We start from the raw sequence: 21,814 nt of genomic DNA, 5'->3' as shown, positions 1-21,814 counted from the left end.
TACTGATCGTCACAGGTCCCACCTATCAATGTATCTTCTTCTGGGCTCTTAGCATCTTGTATCGAATGCTACCTTCTCACTGCCACTAGAAAAGTCCCCAGAAAGATGGTTCTAGGCGTGCCTGAAAGCTTGCCACCAAGAAAAATGATTCTAGCCACGCATTTCCTCCCCCAAACCAGCTTAATCCACATATCAACCGTTAGCAACTCAGCCTTAACTCACTTTATCACGGTCACAAGAGAAGTTGGTGAGAAAAGCACTAAACAGGGGAACAAAAACAAAGGCAACCAGGCCAAGTGGGCTGACAGCAACATCTGTTCCTTATGCTCAGGCACATAAGTTACACCACACTTACTGTGGTATAGCTCACCACAATGCCTTTTTCACGGACCCCTCTTTAATTTTCTCCACAAAATCCATCAGGTCAAGTTAGTTTGCGATGTTTCAATATAAGCTAATCAAGAGAAAAGAACATGCGATATGTCTTCCAGGGTTGGATTCTTGAATCATAGGACTACAGGTGGAAAAAAAAACATGTAGAAAAACCAAAGCATTTAAAAGCAATCCCTATTCTACAAACATAATAATGAATGGCATACATAAGGTAATATGACATAAAACAAAAAAAGCAAATCCATTTATGACTATTCTCTTCAGTGCACAAATCCATGGCAGGTTCTGGATTCTCTAGCTACATAAAACATATACACGTCAAAAACGTATATCTACACACACACACCCACCCACCCACCCACACACACACACACCCACACACACACACACACACACACACACACACACACACACACACACACCACACACATTGAATTGTCTGTTCTGCTAGTACAAAATGAGGCCAAAGAATGCCAACTTTTTTCTTACAGTAACCAAAAAGTACATGAGTCTCTTTTTTTCCTGTGCCCTTGCCTTACCCGTTCCCTATTTTCCATCGATGTCTTCTTTCTCTAACTATTCTTCTCTTCATTTTGCCTGGCATTGCACTCAAGCATGGCATAGGAAAAATCCTAGATGCCCAAGATTCTCCAGTGGCTGTTTTCAAGGGAGAGGAAGCTACAGTAACTGCCACACTGGATTCTCTCGAGTGAGAAGAGAGAAAATATCCCAAATGCTTCCCACGTATAAAAGAGCAGGATGGCAGAATGTCTATGAAGAGGTGCAAGGAGCCAGAGGTAGCCACTTATGGGCAAAAGAATTGTGACCACAGACCAGAAGAAGGAACGTCTGCAGTTACCTGTATCATCTACCACTCTGGTGTTGGCTTTGACTAGGCAGAGTCCATTATTCAAAGCATCGGGGCATTGAAGGGAAGACCGCTGCTTCTTGAAGTTTGCAGGAAGTAACATCCACGAGTATAAGAAGGCAACATCAAGGCTCATCTCAGAAACAATGCCTAAAATGAAGGGGAAGAAAGGAGAGCAGAAGAGAGTTGCAAGTCCGATCTGGCACCACCTGGCCCGGCCCAGCCCAGCCCAGCCCAGCCCAAGGAAGGTAGGATTCAAGGAGAAGAAACTAAGGGAAGAGCCGTGGATTACATCATTCCCTACAAGGCACACTCACCCTAGTCTTCAACCAAGGCACAGAAAGGGCCCTTTAATCCCTTCCTTTGCTCCCTGAAAGTTGCAGTAATTTCACTAAGCAAAATAACTGAAATAGTTTCAGAACAACTGCTATTGCTTACACTATGTGTCCCTTTCCTTCCTCCCCAAGGATGTTAATTAACTGAATATGTAATATCTACTTAGAAATGTATAATATTATATATTCCATTAAAAATAACATACAAAATATAAATGACTCTTAGTTAATTATATTAATGAACATCTATAAGAAGCTCTGAGATGATCTAGGGGAACGTGGAACTATCATGTCTGCCTTGCAGTATTTAACTTCCCCAGAGTTCAGACATTTAGATGCTGCTCCTGCCACTCTCTCCGTCCAATCTCACCTTCCTGTTGGAAATTTGACCTCCCTATTGGCTACCGGATACCTTTAAACTGCCTGTTTTGTGACATCATTTGCCCACCAACCTACTGCCACCTGGTAGAATCTTGGGGTTTCCATGGAGTTGTGTGTCAATAAACTCCAATCATCGCCAGTGGCCAGTGGCCAGTGATCGGTAACCTCTGTACTGGACACATGCGCCCTTTGGCTTCTGCCACCCAGACATCCTCCAGTATCGTCTCCTCATCCTGTGTGTCCTCAGTTGACGTTTCTTCGTCTCTCTCCATGTCAGGTAAGGACAGGAACTTTCTAGTGTTTCATTGGATTTCTTCCCCCTAAAGTTAGTAGTACAGTCAAGACACTTTAGAATAATGGGGTAAAGTATTGAACCAGAAATCTGGAAACCTCATTTCAGTTTTGGCTCTGACATGTACTAGCTGTGTAACTTCGGACAAACCATTTACTCTCTCACAAAATCTGTTTCCTCATATGTTATATTAGGATAATAGATTGGTTATTCTTTCTGGACCCTTTCCTTTCTAATGTTAGATCTTAAAGAGCTTGTGCACAGAAAATGAAATTAGACACTTCTTGAGACTGTTTGCTTCAAGAGAAACAGAGAAAAAGCCTCGGTGGTGTAGAAAACTAACAACATCTACCAAGAGGTTTCATCTGTAATTGTCTCCCTGTAGTAATACATTAACTCCAGTATTTCAAATTCAGTGCTGTTCAAAAAGTAACATTCACTTGTTGTGGCGTTTTCTGTGTAAACTAGGTGAAGACATATAGGGAGAGGGGATGGAGAGTAGCGGGCCAGAAGGAGACAGAAGTTCTTGGGGCAAGGAAGTTTGGCAACTGTTTTCATCCAGCACAGGCCAACAGGAACTGACAGGGGCAAGTGAATGTAAAAATGAGGAAGGAGAAACTAGATGAAAGAGGTGGAGAGCACGCAGGAGTTCTCAGGAAAAAAGAAGGCAGTTTGTGATGGAATGCTGAAGGGGACTCGAGATTTTATATGAAAGGGGCACGAGCATAGAGGGAAATCTCCTCAGAGCAGGGCACAATGAAGTCAGCAAGTGCTTAGATGACCGGACTAAGAAGGAAACTAAGGCTACAGCAGGGTGTCACTAGGAAAAGCAGCTCACCAGGAAAGTCATATGTAGTTGCCTGGTTTTTTTCTGTTTCTTCTTTGAACTCAGATGACACTTGACAGTTTTATAAATGAACAGTGAAGAAATGGTTTAGAAATGATGTTTCGCATAAACAAAAAATTAAGAAAAGTGGTTATCTAGGGTGCTGGAGGGAACAGAATTTTAAGTGTTTTTTGTCCCCTGATTTTTAAAACGTATGGATTATTCTAATATTGAAAATAAAATTGTGTGTTTCAAAAATGATGTATCCTAACTTGCATCAGAAGGACAAATTCCTTTGCGTGCTAAGTAGGTTTCAAGTAAAGGCTGCTTTTCATCTTTACAATTATTTTCTTCCTGAATCAGAGTGCGTACTGATGAACAGTCATTAACCATTTTTAGACTTAAGAATATAAAGAACGACCTACCTAAGAATAAAAAGAAAACGTCAAGCACCACATCTGTAATTCCGCATTTATCCGAACGAATTCGTGGAGTCCTTTGGGTTGTTTTTAAAACTGGATTCTTTTTAGGTGATCTTTTTAGGCTTTGGGGTGACATTTTCTTAGATGTTGACGATGATTATAATCTATGTTTGCAGGATAAATATAAAAATCTTCATGATACTTTTCTTTCTCCTTATGTGGCTCTATCAATTGAACTATCTATTTCAACTAGGATTAATATCTGCTACTTGCTGGGTAATATTCAGAGAAATAGGAATGAGCACAATAAAGGAATTCCTTTATGGTTATTGTTTTGCCCTCTGCTTTTACCAGTTTTTATTAAAATATTTGCCGGCAGATATTATGGCTCACCAAATATATTCGCATTTACTGCATTTTCCTGCTTATTACACCTTTATATTAATATGGCTTCTCTGTCTATGTGTATTGGTTCATTCAAAGTCACCTTCTATCGTGGTCTGTTCTTGGTTAGCAGTATTGTCTGAAGTAGAGGAGCCAATATTCACTTTCATAATATTACATCTATGGTAACAGAACTTCATTTATGATTAAAATTACTAAGCTTTGATTCCTGCTGTAGTCATTATAGCTCAACTTTCATTAATAGCTATGTGTTCCTTTTCGTAGTGGGATGTTATGCGTTTTTCATGATTTTTGTCGTATTGTCTTTCCACAACTTCATGATCTTCCTTTCTACAAGTCATATGTATTACCTTCATACATGTATGAATGATACCAGGTATTATTATGATGATCACTTTTTAGATGAGTAACCTAAAGCTCACAGAGTTTCAATAACGTTTTTTTTTTTTCCCCAAAAGCATTTCTTGAGAAACACTCAGGTAGTCATTTTGACTTTGGATCAGAAGCTAGGTTTGAAGAGGGTAAAGTATGGTCGTTTACATTTACCAACTGGACGGGCTTACATGTGAACTCTAGGAAATGGCATGTGACCTACCCAAGCAAAATGAGACCGAAGATTACAATAGTAGTAGCTGTACAGTTTTCTAATGGACAAAATAAAATTGCCTGTATTTAACGTTGTATTTCTCCCTGGTTCTGGCCTTTGCTCAGAGCAAGAGTACTAGCAATGGAGTCAGGGTCTGTAACCTGGTAATGATACTAACAAAATGAGAGAACCTGACTAAGTCAATCTGACCTCTCTGAGACTCAGTTTCCTCACTTGTAATATGAGAATGTTCAAATTGAAGTTTGCTAAGGGCCTCCTACTTCTGAAATGCTTCGATTCTAGGAGATAATTACGAGACCATGCTAGTACCCGCTGAAGGGAAAGACAGGGCAGGGAGAAGTTTGCTTCTAACCTGGGAACAACATATGTAGCAGACCACTTGGGTCTTCTGCACATCTGTGCCCAGGTTGGAGCAGAGGCAGTTCCTCAGAAGAGTACCAAAGTGTTCCAGCACTTACGGACATCATCAGCTTTGATTTTTGGTATCTCAGTGAGCATTGGTATTAGAGACTTCCTGATTGCAACAAGCTTAACATAATGCTGTTCCTTAAAGAAAGTGAAAGTTTATCAATCTCATCGATCTTTCATCACCCGTTTGTTTCCTGCAGAAAATTTCCAAAATCCATCTGTACTTCGAGCTGCAAATTCTCTTCAGCTCTCTCTTCCTGTGGTGAACAATGCAGTTTCCATAAAAGGAAGTGTCTGCAACTTTTCCAGCACCCGTGCACCAGCTGTCAATTCGGCATGGCTACTGCCATCAGCCTCTGGCACCTCTTTCCAGCCACTCATAGGTAGTGCCTACCCTTACCCACATTCTAGCACAGCTATGTTGTCTGGGGTGACTGGCCAGAGCCAGATCTCCACTTCAGCTGCCTCCTATCCAGGCATTCTTAAGTGGGATACCACAGGAAGCACTGAAAAGAAGTCATCTTCACTTGAAGACTACACTGTGATTGTTATTGACCAAGACACAGCTGTTTCTTCCACGTCTATGGCAGCCCAGTATGATAAAACTTCAGTTGCCAATACTGTGGTCCCTCTGTATCCATCACTGTCTGCCAGCCTTGCTCAGGGGACACCATCTCAGATTCCAAATCAGGGACATAGCCTGTCAATTCCCTACCAGGAAGGAAGCCAGATGTATTACTATAATGAAGGCACATTGGGGCCTCTACAGTGTGGAGAGCTTGGCCCCTGCCTGCAGTCCTATGGCTCTGTGTCGTACACGGGAAGCAGGGCCTCTGCCCCTCAACCAGAGATAGTGATGGTGCTGGAGGAGTTTCAGGCCACAAATGTCCTAACACCAGTCTCCACGTCTGGAACCTACAACTCGGTGTCCGCTCAATCCATGGCAGAAATACCTTTTCAAGGTGAGTCCAAACAGCAAGAAGGGAGAGGACTTAAGTCAGCATTGCAAAGGAGGGTCACGTCTGCAGCTGAGAAGTGGTGAGTCCACAGATAGGTAGAGTTTAGGTCCTGAGAGTTTAACCACCACCATTGCTCAGTGCTCTCCACTTTCAGACTCTATATAGGTGGGAAGGTGGGATACTACAATGCCATCTATGCTACACACAATAGAAGATCAAGAACACACCAAGGGATGCCTCACTCTTTGCTGCCGTGCTCCTCAGTCTCCCTACACCACCACACTGTAATTAAGGGCCTTCCCTGATCTACTGCTTTAGTCTCTTTGGAAGGCACTTCAGAATTCTTATGTGGTAGTGACAGTTTAATTTCCCTTAATGTACACCAGGATTTCAGACCTTGTGTTCAGAGATCCTGCCCATAGCAAGCCGGCTCAGAATGCGTCCTTGCTTGTGTATTTCATGAGCAAGGGCTCCACTCTCTGTCCCGGTCCTTGACATGAAGTGTTCTTATTCCCTCAGAAGAGTGGAGAGAATTGAAAGGACTGTATATGAGAATACTAGGCTGTATAAAACATTTCATAGTTCAAAAATCACGTTCACTTTTTAGTCACTTTCCACAACCCTATGAAATACCAAGAAAACCAACAAACCATGAGATCAAATGATCACATGCAAAGTAGACCGGTCCCTTCCTATCTTTTAACACAAGGTCCTGTCCATGGTCCTTAAGAAGAGCTAGTGGAAATGCCTTGCCCACTGTTGGAAGGTGCCTGATTGCTGTGTATGTAAGTAGGGGGAGTATCTCACTTACCCAGGGGCTGACGTTTTCCTTGATTCCTTTGTAGTGATGGAAACTTCCTTTGGGATGGAGACTTCCCTGGGATTGCAACCTTCAAGCAAGGAACAAGCAGAGCATAAGAATTCGGATGAGATGAAAACCAAGGTTTCGAAGCCTCTGGATGACGACCAGATCCCAATAGAAAACCAAGATCTTCCACTACTCCCTTTAGAAATCCCTGACATTCACCAGATTCTGGCGTGCATTGATCCTCCTGGACAAAAGGAACCTCCTGGTCCTGACAATGCCAGTCTCGGAAAGAACAGCCTTAGTCTTGAGGACCAAGGGACACTTGAAAATGGGATTGAGCCCAGCAGTGGTTTTCAGAACACTCCTAAACTGGTGGAAGATATTCACCTTCCCCAGCTCTCGAATTCCTTGAAATACCTTGACCAATCCAAAGATCTCACAGCCATCAAAGCCAAAGACACCAGAGCCATCAAGATGAATCAGGTGCAGGACAAGACGAGTACCATAACGGGTCCCTTCAATCAGGTCAGGAAGAACAGGCGTAAAGCCTCTGAGCATATGAGTGGTGCTCCCAGAGCCAAAAGCCAGCCAAAGAACCCAGAGTGCCTGTTAGGGGAAGAAGTGGTTGTTTGCAGTGCTGCAGCCAGTGACAGGGCTCCTGTGAATGCGGTCAAGCATCCTAAGAGCGAACCTGAGAATGGTGCCTCTAGCAGGATGAGCAAAACTAAGAGCCACGGGCAGGAAAAAAACAAAAGATCAAGAGAAAATCAGTCCAGGAAAGCTGAAGAGAGTAAGCAGCCAGGGAACAAAGTCCAGGCAGAAGGGAAGCCAACTATTCCCAGGATGAAGCGGAAGAAAAATCAACCTGACCTTAGCCAAGAGGTCTTCAAAAAGCCTCGAAGCAGCCTAGGCATGCACATGCTGGAGTCTGTGCAGGTTTTTCATGCACTGGGGAGGAAGAATGACAAGAAAGCTGGGCTCTCTTCCTCTCGGGCCCTAGAAAACTCTAGCAACACCAGAGAACCCCAGCCAGCCCGAGCTATCAAACGACAGCCGGATACCCCATGGAAGGGTAAAAGTCCTGAGAAAACTCAAGTCAAAGCCCAGAAACGAGATGGCAGTGCTGAAGAGGAGTCTCCATCTCCATCCCAGTTTGAGCTGCCACCTCCTGGGAAGGTCAGGCTGATACCTTTGCCTTTTCTGACCCTGGACAGGCCTCGACCTCGACCTGCTCCTCGGAGGCCACAGTCTCTGGCCTCACATAGGCCTGCTATGGCTTACTCTGCCCAGCCTGGTGCTACTAACTCAGCCAATCCATCCCAACCAGCTCCTGCCAATGCATCCTTGACAGGTCCTGCCAGGCCAGCTCAGCCAATTCCAATCAACACAACCCAACCAGGTTTGACCAACCCTAGGTCGCCCAGTGTCCCTCAGAGGGCTGCTTCTGGGCCCGCACCGGACAAAACATCATCCTGCACTTCTCTGCGGCAGGGGCCCGTTTCCACTGCTGTGACCAAACTCCAGCCACCACCCAAGCCTCAAACCCAATATCCACTCCAAGACTTGCGCTACCAACGAATTCCATGGAGGAATCCAAATGTTCCTGAGCCAGAAATGTCAACGCCCATTACAAAAGAGCAGAGGCCAGAGCGCGAGGCCATGAAGAAGCTGGCTCAGCAAGAGCGTGAGAATGCTGCCAAATGTACATCTTTGGGGAAAGTGCAGTATTTCATCGAGAAGGAAAAAGAGATGGAAATGGCTAGATACTATGGCTATGCAAAATAAGAGCTTCTAAGATTGTTGGTGCCACTTTGGGTACCAGCTGGTTTTCCGCATATATATGTAGATAGACACAAGATAGATATAGATAGATAGATAGGAATATAGATAGATATAATATGCACATAGATAGATAGATACAAATTTCCCTCTTCTGATATATTTTTAAACCTTAATGAAACTGAATAAACACATGTCCTAGAATTAATAGCTGAGTAATAAAAAAGCCTGTTGAGTTTTCCGATGCTCTTTACTGTGGTTTTTCCTTGGTGGTCGTGGTGGGGATCAAAGGCTGCTTTAGAGAGAAGGAAAGGAAACTTGGGTGGAAGAACAGGAAATAAAGGGATAAGACCTGAGGAGAGAGGAAGCAGCCCAGTTCAGGACTAGGAAGGCCATAAGGGGAGAGGTTTTATGGGCTCATAGAAAGAATCAGAAATAGGGGAAATGGCAAAAGTGAGATGCAGAGTCTGAGGTTAGGTGAAAAGAGTAAAATTTGGATAAAGTTGAAGAAGGCTGAAGAGCAGTCTGGGCTGAACAGAAGAAATGTAAAAAATCTCTGACACAGGATGGCTTTATGTCTCATGATCTACCAGATAGCTTTTGAGAAAATACGATCAGGACATATCTCCAACGGGTTTGGGTTACCTTATGCATGTGTGAGTAGAGCTGGGAAAGGTGAATACTAAACACAGGGGAATCTACCAGGGGAGTGGCAAGAGCTCACAGACTTCCTGCAGGCAGGTGATAACCTGGGGCCTAGCAAAGTGAATCGCAGCAGCATGAGGCTCACCCAAAACAGGGCCTGGAATATAAATCTCTATGCACTCAACACCTATGAACCGGGCCGGAAAGATGTATTACTTCAGTTAAACTTGGCAACGTGCAAGGCCAATATTATTTACCGCCCTGCCACTTCAGTAGCAGGTTCAGCTGGGGCTGGGGTCGCATTGCACGCAAAGGAGCAAGGCCTCCATTGGAAGCCTACGAGCCCCCCAAGTCCTCAGTGTTTGCAAGCACCCACAGGCGGTCAACCAGGATTTCAGAGCACAGCATCTGGAGGTTTCGGGTGGACGAGATCAGCTTCTGGAGGGGCCTGAATATTAAGGTGAAAAGCCCAGCAAGTTCTCCACCGACCCACGGGCGCGTGCTGCCTTCCCGGACCATCCCCATCAACCGAAACGCTGGAGAAAACTCGTCCCGGAGCGTCCATTTCTAGGTGAGAGCGGGGGTGCGCGTGCGCACTTGGCGGCCCTCCGAGGGCCCGGGACGCGGGCGCCCAAAGGTCCAGAGCGCTCGTCGGGCGTCCTGGTGGCGCGCGCGGGAGGGAGACCGGGTGGGAGACGGCGGGGCGAGCGCAGGAAAGGCAGGGAGGGGGGCAAGGGAGAAATGCGGCAGCCGATCGTCACCACGGGAGAGTTAGTACTTTACAGCAGTAAAACTGGTCTTTGAGGTATGATTCGCTCAACGTAAAATCGACCGTTTAAAAGCGCACAGTTCGGTGGCACTTCGTACATTCCCAAGGTTGTGCACCCGTCACCACTGCCTCATCCATACCATTTTCATCATCCTAAAAAGAGTCTTCTCTACCCCCTCCCTCCTACTCCTGCTCCAGGCGACCGGTAATTTCTACTGATTTGCCTTTTGGGGACATTTCATATACATGCTGTAAATGGAATCACATAGTGTAACCTTTGGTATCTGGCTCCTTTCACTCAGCATAATGTTTGCAAGTTCATCCGTGTTGTAGACTGTCACTATGTCATTACTTTTCACGACTGCAGAATATTCTATTTTCTGGACACACCACCTCAGTTCATCTGTTCAAGAGCTGCTGGACACTGGGTTGTTTCTTTAGTCCTTTACACGTAGAGAGAGTTTATTCTGTGCCAGGCAGCACCTGGCTAAGGTACTCACCCCATTTCACAGATAAAGCGATAGTGTCAAGCATTTGCCCAAAATTAAGTGCTAGCAATTGGGGGAGCAATTTGAACCCAGGCATTCAGACTTGGGAGGTAATAGATTGACATGACAGAACATTAGAAAGATGCAAAAGGCTATTCAGTGGAAATTCACCATTTTCCCCATTTCTCAGCCAAGCACTTCGCCCCTCCCTCAGAGACATCTACTTTTGCCACTTTTTGGATCCTTCCAGAGAACTTTTTTATATGTAGCCCAACATGATGTACGCATCCCAATTTATTGAGTAATCCGTCCGACTGACTTGAAATATCATTTTTGTGTTATTCTAAATGCTTCTGTTTATTTGCACTACCCTTTTCAGAACTGTCCTGGCTTTTTTTGCTTACTGTTTATATTTGCCATTTCTCTAGAATCATTTCTATCATCTTCTTTTTCATTTTAAAGTATTTCTTGTGTTTTCATTTACCCTTGTGTTGCGTTTAGTTTGGTGTTTAGTTCTTAGAATATTTAAAATTTTTAATTGTGTACTGAGTTCTCTCAGCTCTTTTCGTTCTGATTTATGTCATTTAGGTCTGGGGATGTTACACTGAGACAAGCCCAGTTATCCTGATGGGTACGAAATGCAGGGAATGGGTCTCTGGAACAAGATAACACCCTGACTATGAAAACGGAGGCTTTAGTCAGGGTAGGGCTTAACCAAGTTCCAGAGTGTTAGACTGAAGCTCTTTAGGTTCTTCCTCCTACATTTGAGATTCATTTTAGAGGTTAAGATGATGCTGAGACTGGGAGCTAGAGTTAAGTGGCTAGAAACTGTGGAGAGAAAATCGGTACAGAGGCAAGGAACCAGGAGAGACCAAACTATGAGAAGCATTTGCCTAAATAGAATTGAATGTTGCAACTGAGCATTTTCATATGTAAACACGTTGTTGTTCTTACCACGCTCCTCCCTATCCATATCACCCACCCAAACATGTAGTAGCTATGGATGCCCTTGATTTCTGTGGGACCACAGAGAAAATCGACACTGGTTGGCTTGCAGACACTTCGTATACATTGTTAGCCTCACATTCCATGTTAGTATTATGGAAGTAAGCTATGTGAGAGGGGAAGCTAAGCTCAAAGGGAAAAACACTTGGAAAGTTAAACCATATGTCTACCCTGCCACACCTTTCACAATTTCTTCTCAGATAAGCATCACCCCCACAGACGCACACATACAATCACTGAAATTGCGTAAGAAGCAGTAGGAGCATGACGGGAAGAGATGGGAAAAATAAGTCTATAAAAGCAATACTGATCGTCACAGGTCCCACCTATCAATGTATCTTCTTCTGGGCTCTTAGCATCTTGTATCGAATGCTACCTTCTCACTGCCACTAGAAAAGTCCCCAGAAAGATGGTTCTAGGCGTGCCTGAAAGCTTGCCACCAAGAAAAATGATTCTAGCCACGCATTTCCTCCCCCAAACCAGCTTAATCCACATATCAACCGTTAGCAACTCAGCCTTAACTCCCTTTATCACGTTCACAAGAGAAGTTGGTGAGAAAAGCACTAAACAGGGGAACAAAAGCAAAGGCAACCAGGCCAAGTGGGCTGACAGCAACATCTGTTCCTTATGCTCAGGCACATAAGTTACACCACACTTAATGTGGTATAGCTCACCACAATGCCTTTTTCACGGACCCCTCTTTAATTTTCTCCACAAAATCCATCAGGTCAAGTTAGTTTGTGATGTTTCAATATAAGCTAATCAAGAGAAAAGAACATGCAATATGTCTTCCAGGGTTGGATTCTTGAAACATAGGACTAGGGGTCGAAAAAAAAAATGTAGAAAAACCAAAGCATTTAAAAGCAATCCCTATTCTACAAACATAATAATGAATGGCATACATAAGGTAATATGACATAAAACAAAAAAGGCAAATCCATTTATGACTATTCTCTTCAGTGTACAAATCCATGGCAGGTTCTGGATTCTCTAGCTACATAAAACATATACACGTCAAAAACATATATCTACACACACACACACACACACACACACACACACACACACACACACACACACACACACACACACACACACACACCACACACATTGAATTGTCTGTTCTGCTAGTACAAAATGAGGCCAAAGAATGTCAACTTGTTTCTTATAGAAACCAAAAAGTACACGAGTCTCTTTTTTCCTGTGCCCTTGCCTTACCCGTTCCCTATTTTCCATCGATGTCTTCTTTCTCTAACTATTCTTCTCTTCATTTTGCCTGGCATTGCACTCAAGCATGGCATAGGAAAAATCCTAGATGCCCAAGATTCTCCAGTGGCTGTTTTCAAGGGAGAGGAAGCTACAGTAACTGCCACACTGGATTCTCTCGAGTGAGAAGAGAGAAAATATCCCAAATGCTTCCCACGTATAAAAGAGCAGGATGGCAGAATGTCTATGAAGAGGTGCAAGGAGCCAGAGGTAGCCACTTATGGGCAAAAGAATTGTGACCACAGACCAGAAGAAGGAACGTCTGCAGTTACCTGTATCATCTACCACTCTGGTGTTGGCTTTGACTAGGCAGAGTCCATTATTCAAAGCATCGGGGCATTGAAGGGAAGACCGCTGCTTCTTGAAGTTTGCAGGAAGTAACATCCACGAGTATAAGAAGGCAACATCAAGGCTCATCTCAGAAACAATGCCTAAAATGAAGGGGAAGAAAGGAGAGCAGAAGAGAGTTGCAAGTCCGATCTGGCGCCACCTGGCCCGGCCCAGCCCAGCCCAGCCCCGCCCAGCCCAGCCCAGCCCAAGGAAGGTAGGATTCAAGGAGAAGAAACTAAGAGAAGAGCCGTGGATTACATCATTCCCTACAAGGCACACTCACCCTAGTCTTCAACCAAGGCACAGAAAGAGCCCTTTTATCCCTTCCTTTGCTCCCTGAAAGTTGCAGTAATTTCACTAAGCAAAATAACTGAAATAGTTTCAGAACAACTGCTATTGCTTACACTATGTGTCCCTTTCCTTCCTCCCCAAGGATATTAATTAACTGAATATGTAATATCTACTTAGAAATGTATAATATTATATATTCCATTAAAAATAACATACAAAATATAAATGACTCTTAGTTAATTATACCAACGAACATCTATAAGAAGCACTGAGATGATCTAGGGGAACATGGAACTATCATGTCTTCCTTGCAGTATTGAACCTCCCCAGAGTTCAGACATTTAGATGCTGCTCCTGCCACTCTCTCCGTCCAATCTCACCTTCCTGTTGGAAATTTGACCTCCCTATTGGCTACTGGATACCTTTAAACTGCCTGTTTTGTGACATCATTTGCCCACCAACCTACTGCCACGTGGTAGAATCTTGGGGTTTCCATGGAGTTGTGTGTCAATAAACTCGAATCATCGCCAGTGGCCAGTGGCCAGTGATCGGTAACCTCTGTACTGGACACATGCGCCCTTTGGCTTCTGCCACCCAGTCATCCTCCAGTATCGTCTCCTCATCCTGTGTGTCCGCAGTTGACGTTTCCTCGTCTCTCTCCATGTCAGGTAAGGACAGGAACTTTCTAGGGTTTCATTGGATTTCTTCCCCCTAAAGTTAGTAGTACAGTCAAGACACTTTAGAATAATGGGGTAAAGTATTGAACCAGAAATCTGGAAACCTCATTTCAGTTTTGGCTCTGACATGTACTAGCTGTGTAACTTCGGACAAACCATTTACTCTCTCACAAAATCTGTTTCGTCATATGTTATATTAGGATAATAGATTGGTTATTCTTTCTGGACCCTTTCCTTTCTAATGTTAGATCTTAAAGAGCTTGTGCACAGAAAATGAAATTAGACACTTCTTGAGACTGTTTGCTTCAAGAGAAACAGAGAAAAAGCCTCGGTGGTGTAGAAAACTAACAACATCTACCAAGAGGTTTCATCTGTAATTGTCTCCCTGTAGTAATACATTAACTCCAGTATTTCAAATTCAGTGCTGTTCAAAAAGTAACATTCACTTGTTGTGGCGTTTTCTGTGTAAACTAGGTGAAGACATATAGGGAGAGGGGATGGAGAGTAGCGGGCCAGAAGGAGACAGATGTTCTTGGGGCAAGGAAGTTTGGCAACTGTTTTCATCCAGCACAGGCCAACAGGAACTGACAGGGGCAAGTGAATGTAAAAATGAGGAAGGAGAAACTAGATGAAAGAGGTGGAGAGCACGCAGGAGTTCTCAGGAAAAAAGAAGGCAGTTTGTGATGGAATGCTGAAGGGGACTCGAGATTTTATATGAAAGGGGCACGAGCATAGAGGGAAATCTCCTCAGAGCAGGGCACAATGAAGTCAGCAAGTGCTTAGATGACCGGACTAAGAAGGAAACTAAGGCTACAGCAGGGTGTCACTAGGAAAAGCAGCTCACCAGGAAAGTCATATGTAGTTGCCTGTTTTTTTTCTGTTTCTTCTTTGAAGTCAGATGACACTTGACAGTTTTATAAATGAACAGTGAAGAAATGGTTTAGAAATGATGTTTCGCATAAACAAAAAATTAAGAAAAGTGGTTATCTAGGGGGCTGGAGGGAACAGAATTTTAAGTGTTTTTTGTCCCCTGATTTTTAAAACGTATGGATTATTCTAATATTGAAAATAAAATTGTGTGTTTCAAAAATGATGTATCCTAACTTGCATCAGAAGGACAAATTCCTTTGCGTGCTAAGTAGGTTTCAAGTAAAGGCTGCTTTTCATCTTTACAATTATTTTCTTCCTGAATCAGAGTGCGTACTGATGAACAGTCATTAACCATTTTTAGACTTAAGAATATAAAGAACGACCTACCTAAGAATAAAAAGAAAACGTCAAGCACCACATCTGTAATTCCGCATTTATCCGAACAAATTCGTGGAGTCCTTTGGGTTGTTTTTAAAACTGGATTCTTTTTAGGTGATCTTTTTAGGCTTTGGGGTGACATTTTCTTAGATGTTGACGATGATTATAATCTATGTTTGCAGGATAAATATAAAAATCTTCATGATACTTTTCTTTCTCCTTATGTGGCTCTATCAATTGAACTATCTATTTCAACTAGGATTAATATCTGCTACTTGCTGGGTAATATTCAGAGAAATAGGAATGAGCACAATAAAGGAATTCCTTTATGGTTATTGTTTTGCCCTCTGCTTTTACCAGTTTTTATTAAAATATTTGCCGGCAGATATTATGGCTCACCAAATATATTCGCATTTACTGCATTTTCCTGCTTATTACACCTTTATATTAATATGGCTTCTCTGTCTATGTGTATTGGTTCATTCAAAGTCACCTTCTATCGTGGTCTGTTCTTGGTTAGCAGTATTGTCTGAAGTAGAGGAGCCAATATTCACTTTCATAATATTACATCTATGGTAACAGAACTTCATTTATGATTAAAATTACTAAGCTTTGATTCCTGCTGTAGTCATTATAGCTCAACTTTCATTAATAGCTATGTGTTCCTTTTCGTAGTGGGATGTTATGCGTTTTTCATGATTTTTGTCGTATTGTCTTTCCACAACTTCATGATCTTCCTTTCTACAAGTCATATGTATTACCTTCATACATGTATGAATGATACCAGGTATTATTATGATGATCACTTTTTAGATGAGTAACCTAAAGCTCACAGAGTTTCAATAACGTTTTTTTTTTTTTTTCCCCAAAAGCATTTCTTGAGAAACACTCAGGTAGTCATTTTGACTTTGGATCAGAAGCTAGGTTTGAAGAGGGTAATGTATGGTCCTTTACATTTACCAACTGGACGGGCTTACATGTGAACTCTAGGAAATGGCATGTGACCTACCCAAGCAAAATGAGACCGAAGATTACAATAGTAGTAGCTGTACAGTTTTCTAATGGACAAAATAAAATTGCCTGTATTTAACGTTGTATTTCTCCCTGGTTCTGGCCTTTGCTCAGAGCAAGAGTACTAGCAATGGTGTCAGGGTCTGTAACCTGGTAATGATACTAACAAAATGAGAGAACCTGACTAAGTCAATCTGACCTCTCTGAGCCTCAGTTTCCTCACTTGTAATATGAGAATGCTCAAATTGAAGTTTGCTAAGGGCCTCCTACTTCTGAAAAGCTTCGATTCTAGGAGATAATTACGAGACCATGCTAGTACCCGCTGAAGGGAAAGACAGGGCAGGGAGAAGTTTGCTTCTAACCTGGGAACAAAATATGTAGCAGAACACTTGGGTCTTCTGCACATCTGTGCCCAGGTTGGAGCAGAGGCAGTTCCTCAGAAGAGTACCAAAGTGTTCCAGCACTTACGGACATCATCAGCTTTGATTTTTGGTATCTCAGTGAGCATTGGTATTAGAGACTTCCTGATTGCAACAAGCTTAACAAAATGCTGTTCCTTAAAGAAAGTGAAAGTTTATCAATCTCATCGATCTTTCATCACCCTTTTGTTTCCTGCAGAAAATTTCCAAAATCCATCTGTCCTTGGAGCTGCAAATTCTCTTCAGCTCTCTCTTCCTGTGGTGAACAATGCAGTTTCCATAAAAGGAAGTGTCTGCAACTTTTCCAGCACCCGTGCACCAGCTGTCAATTCGGCATGGCTACTGCCATCAGCCTCTGGCACCTCTTTCCAGCCACTCATAGGTAGTGCCTACCCTTACCCACATTCTAGCACAGCTATGTTGTCTGGGGTGACTGGCCAGAGCCAGATCTCCACTTCAGCTGCCTCCTATCCAGGTATTCTTAAGTGGGATACCACAGGAAGCACTGAAAAGAAGTCATCTTCACTTGAAGACTACACTGTGATTGTTATTGACCAAGACACAGCTGTTTCTGCCACGTCTATGGCAGCCCAGTATGATAAAACTTCAGTTGCCAATACTGTGGTCCCTGTGTATCCATCACTGTCTGCCAGCCTTGCTCAGGGGACACCATCTCAGATTCCAAATCAGGGACATAGCCTGTCACTTCCCTACCAGGAAGGAAGCCAGATGTATTACTATAATCAAGGCACATTGGGGCCTCTACAGTGTGGAGAGCTTGGCCCCTGCCTGCAGTCCTATGGCTCTGTGTCGTACACGGGAAGCAGGGCCTCTGCCCCTCAACCAGAGATAGTGATGGTGCTGGAGGAGTTTCAGGCCACAAATGTCCTAACACCAGTCTCCACGTCTGGAACCTACAACTCGGTGTCCGCTCAATCCATGGTAGAAATACCTTTTCAAGGTGAGTCCAAACAGCAAGAAGGGAGAGGACTTAAGTCAGCATTGCAAAGGAGGGTCACGTCTGCAGCTGAGAAGTGGTGAGTCCACAGATAGGTAGAGTTTAGGTCCTGAGAGTTTAACCACCACCATTGCTCAGTGCTCTCCACTTTCAGACTCTATATAGGTGGGAAGGTGGGATACTACAATGCCATCTATGCTACACACAAGAGAACATCAAGAACACACCAAGGGATGCCTCACTGTTTGCTGCCGTGCTCCTCAGTCTCCCTACACCACCACACTGTAATTAAGGGCCTTCCCTGATCTACTGCTTTAGTCTCTTTGGAAGGCACTTCAGAATTCTTATGTGGTAGTGACAGTTTAATTTCCCTTAATGTACACCAGGATTTCAGACCTTGTGTTCAGAGATCCTGCCCATAGCAAGCCGGCTCAGAATGCGTCCTTGCTTGTGTATTTCATGAGCAAGGGCTCCACTCTCTGTCCCGGTCCTTGACATGAAGTGTTCTTATTCCCTCAGAAGAGTGGAGAGAATTGAAAGGACTGTATATGAGAATACTAGGCTGTATAAAACATTTCATAGTTCAAAAATCACGTTCACTTTTTAGTCACTTTCCACAACCCTATGAAATACCAAGAAAACCAACAAACCATGAGATCAAATGATCACAAGCAAAGTAGACCGGTCCCTGCCTATCTTTTAACACAAGTTCCTGTCCATGGTCCTTAAGAAGAGCTAGTGGAAATGCCTTGCCCACTGTTGGAAGGTGCCTGATTGCTGTGTATGTAAGTAGGGGGAGTATCTCACTTACCCAGGGGCTGACGTTTTCCTTGATTCCTTTGTAGTGATGGAAACTTCCTTTGGGATGGAGACTTCCCTGGGATTGCAACCTTCAAGCAAGGAACAAGCAGAGCATAAGAATTCGGATGAGATGAAAACCAAGGTTTCGAAGCCTCTGGATGACGACCAGATCCCAATAGAAAACCAAGATCTTCCACTACTCCCTTTAGAAATCCCTGACATTCACCAGATTCTGGTGTGCATTGATCCTCCTGGACAAAAGGAACCTCCTGGTCCTGAAAATGCCAGTCTCGGAAAGAACAGCCTTAGTCTTGAGGACCAAGGGACACTTGAAAATTGGATTGAGCCCAGCAGTGGTTTTCAGAACACTCCTAAACTGGTGGAAGATATTCACCTTCCCCAGCTCTCGAATTCCTTGAAATACCTTGACCAATCCAAAGATCTCACAGCCATCAAAGCCAAAGACACCAGAGCCATCAAGATGAATCAGGTGCAGGACAAGACGAGTACCATAACGGGTCCCTTCAATCAGGTCAGGAAGAACAGGCGTAAAGCCTCTGAGCATATGAGTGGTGCTCCCAGAGCCAAAAGCCAGCCAAAGAACCCAGAGTGTCTGTTAGGGGAAGAAGTGGTTGTTTGCAGTGCTGCAGCCAGTGACAGGGCTCCTGTGAATGCGGTCAAGCATCCTAAGAGCGAACCTGAGAATGGTGCCTCTAGCAGGATGAGCAAAACTAAGAGCCACGGGCAGGAAAAAAACAAAAGATCAAGAGAAAATCAGTCCAGGAAAGCTGAAGAGAGTAAGCAGCCAGGGAACAAAGTCCAGGCAGAAGGGAAGCCAACTATTCCCAGGATGAAGCGGAAGAAAAATCAACCTGACCTTAGCCAAGAGGTCTTCAAAAAGCCTCGAAGCAGCCTAGGCATGCACATGCTGGAGTCTGTGCAGGTTTTTCATGCACCGGGGAGGAAGAATGACAAGAAAGCTGGGCTCTCTTCCTCTCGGGCCCTAGGAAACTCTAGCCACACCAGAGAACCCCAGCCAGCCCGAGCTATCAAACGACAGCCGGATACCCCATGGAAGGGTAAAAGTCCTGAGAAAACTCAAGTCAAAGCCCAGAAACGAGATGGCAGTGCTGAAGAGGAGTCTCCATCTCCATCCCAGTTTGAGCTGCCACCTCCTGGGAAGGTCAGGCTGATACCTTTGCCTTTTCTGACCCTGGACAGGCCTCGACCTCGACCTGCTCCTCGGAGGCCACAGTCTCTGGCCTCACATAGGCCTGCTATGGCTTACTCTGCCCAGCCTGGTGCTACTAACTCAGCCAATCCATCCCAACCAGCTCCTGCCAATGCATCCTTGACAGGTCCTGCCAGGCCAGCTCAGCCAATTCCAATCAACACAACCCAACCAGGTTTGACCAACCCTAGGTCGCCCAGTGTCCCTCAGAGGGCTGCTTCTGGGCCCGCACCGGACAAAACATCATCCTGCACTTCTCTGCGGCAGGGACCCGTTTCCACTGCTGTGACCAAACTCCAGTCACCACCCAAGCCTCAAACCCAATATCCACTCCAAGACTTGCGCTACCAACGAATTCCATGGAGGAATCCAAATGTTCCTGAGCCAGAAATGTCAACGCCCATTACAAAAGAGCAGAGGCCAGAGCGCGAGGCCATGAAGAAGCTGGCTCAGCAAGAGCGTGAGAATGCTGCCAAATGTACATCTTTGGGCAAAGTGCAGTATTTCATCGAGAAGAAAAAAGAGATGGAAATGGCTAGATACTATGGCTATGCAAAATAAGAGCTTCTAAGATTGTTGGTGCCACTTTGGGTACCAGCTGATTTTCCGCATATATATGTAGATAGACACATGATAGATATAGATAGATAGATAGGAATATAGATAGATATAATATGCACATAGATAGATAGATACAAATTTCCCTCTTCTGATATATTTTTAAACCTTAATGAAACTGAATAAACCCATGTCCTAGAATTAATAGCTGAGTAATACAAAAGACTGTTGAGTTTTCTGATGCTCTTTACTGTGGTTTTTCCTTGGTGGTCGTGGTGGGGATCAAAGGCTGCTTTAGAGAGAAGGAAAGGAAACTTGGGTGGAAGAACAGGAAATAAAGGGATAAGACCTGAGGAGAGAGGAAGCAGCCCAGTTCAGGACTAGGAAGGCCATAAGGGGAGAGGTTTTATGGGCTCATAGAAAGAATCAGAAATAGGGGAAATGGCAAAAGTGAGATGCAGAGTCTGAGGTTAGGTGAAAAGAGTAAAATTTGGATAAAGTTGAAGAAGGCTGAAGAGCAGTCTGGGCTGAACAGAAGAAATGTAAAAAATCTCTGACACAGGATGGCTTTATGTCTCATGACCTACCAGATAGCTTTTGAGAAAATACGATCAGGACATATCTCCAACGGGTTTGGGTTACCTTATGCATGTGTGAGTAGAGCTGGGAAAGGTGAATACTAAACACAGGGGAATCTACCAGGGGAGTGGCAAGAGCTCACAGATTTCCTGCAGGCAGGTGATAACCTGGGGCCTAGCAAAGTGAATCGCAGCAGCATGAGGCTCACCCAAAACAGGGCCTGGAATATAAATCTCTATGCACTCAACACCTATGAACCGGGCCGGAAAGATGTATTACTTCAGTTAAACTTGGCAACGTGCAAGGCCAATATTATTTACCGCCCTGCCACTTCAGTAGCAGGTTCAGCTGGGGCTGGGGTCGCATTGCACGCAAAGGAGCAAGGCCTCCATTGGAAGCCTACGAGCCCCCCAAGTCCTCAGTGTTTGCAAGCACCCACAGGCGGTCAACCAGGATTTCAGAGCACAGCATCTGGAGGTTTCGGGTGGACGAGATCAGCTTCTGGAGGGGCCTGAATATTAAGGTGAAAAGCCCAGCAAGTTCTCCACCGACCCGCGGGCGCGTGCTGCCTTCCCGGACCATCCCCATCAACCGAAACGCTGGAGAAAACTCGTCCCGGAGCGTCCATTTCTAGGTGAGAGCGGGGGAGCGCGTGCGCACTTGGCGGCCCTCCGAGGGCCCGGGACGCGGGCGCCCAAAGGTCCAGAGCGCTCGTCGGGCGTCCTGGTGGCGCGCGCGGGAGGGAGACTGGGTGGGAGACGGCGGGGCGAGCGCAGGAAAGGCAGGGAGGGGGGCAAGGGAGAAATGCGGCAGCCGATCGTCACCACGGGAGAGTTAGTACTTTACAGCAGTAAAACTGGTCTTTGAGGTATCATTCGCTCAACGTAAAATCGACCGTTTAAAAGCGCACAGTTCGGTGGCACTTCGTACATTCCCAAGGTTGTGCACCCGTCACCACTGCCTCATCCATACCATTTTCATCATCCTAAAAAGAGTCCTCTCTACCCCCTCCCTCCTACTCCTGCTCCAGGCGACCGGTAATTTCTACTGATTTG

General features: G+C 44.5%; 1 protein-coding gene across 1 annotated transcript; it reads left to right on the top strand.

The window, feature by feature from the left end:
* Positions 1-2,157: 2,157 nt before the first annotated feature.
* LOC134362539 (uncharacterized protein C2orf78-like) lies at positions 2,158-20,168 on the top strand (the record flags this gene model as incomplete). The annotated part of the gene is made up of 4 exons (XM_063077776.1): positions 2,158-2,254; positions 5,138-5,899; positions 6,742-6,779; positions 18,498-20,168. Coding segments are annotated over exons 1-4 (2,568 nt in total), but the record flags the coding sequence as incomplete, so codon positions are not given.
* Positions 20,169-21,814: the final 1,646 nt, after the last annotated feature.

This window comes from Cynocephalus volans, chromosome 14 (assembly GCF_027409185.1).
Source record: "Cynocephalus volans isolate mCynVol1 chromosome 14, mCynVol1.pri, whole genome shotgun sequence".
Taxonomy (NCBI): Eukaryota; Metazoa; Chordata; class Mammalia; order Dermoptera; family Cynocephalidae; genus Cynocephalus; species Cynocephalus volans.
Note: the sequence above shows the minus strand (reverse complement) of the source record. Positions and strands in the feature narration are given on the sequence as shown.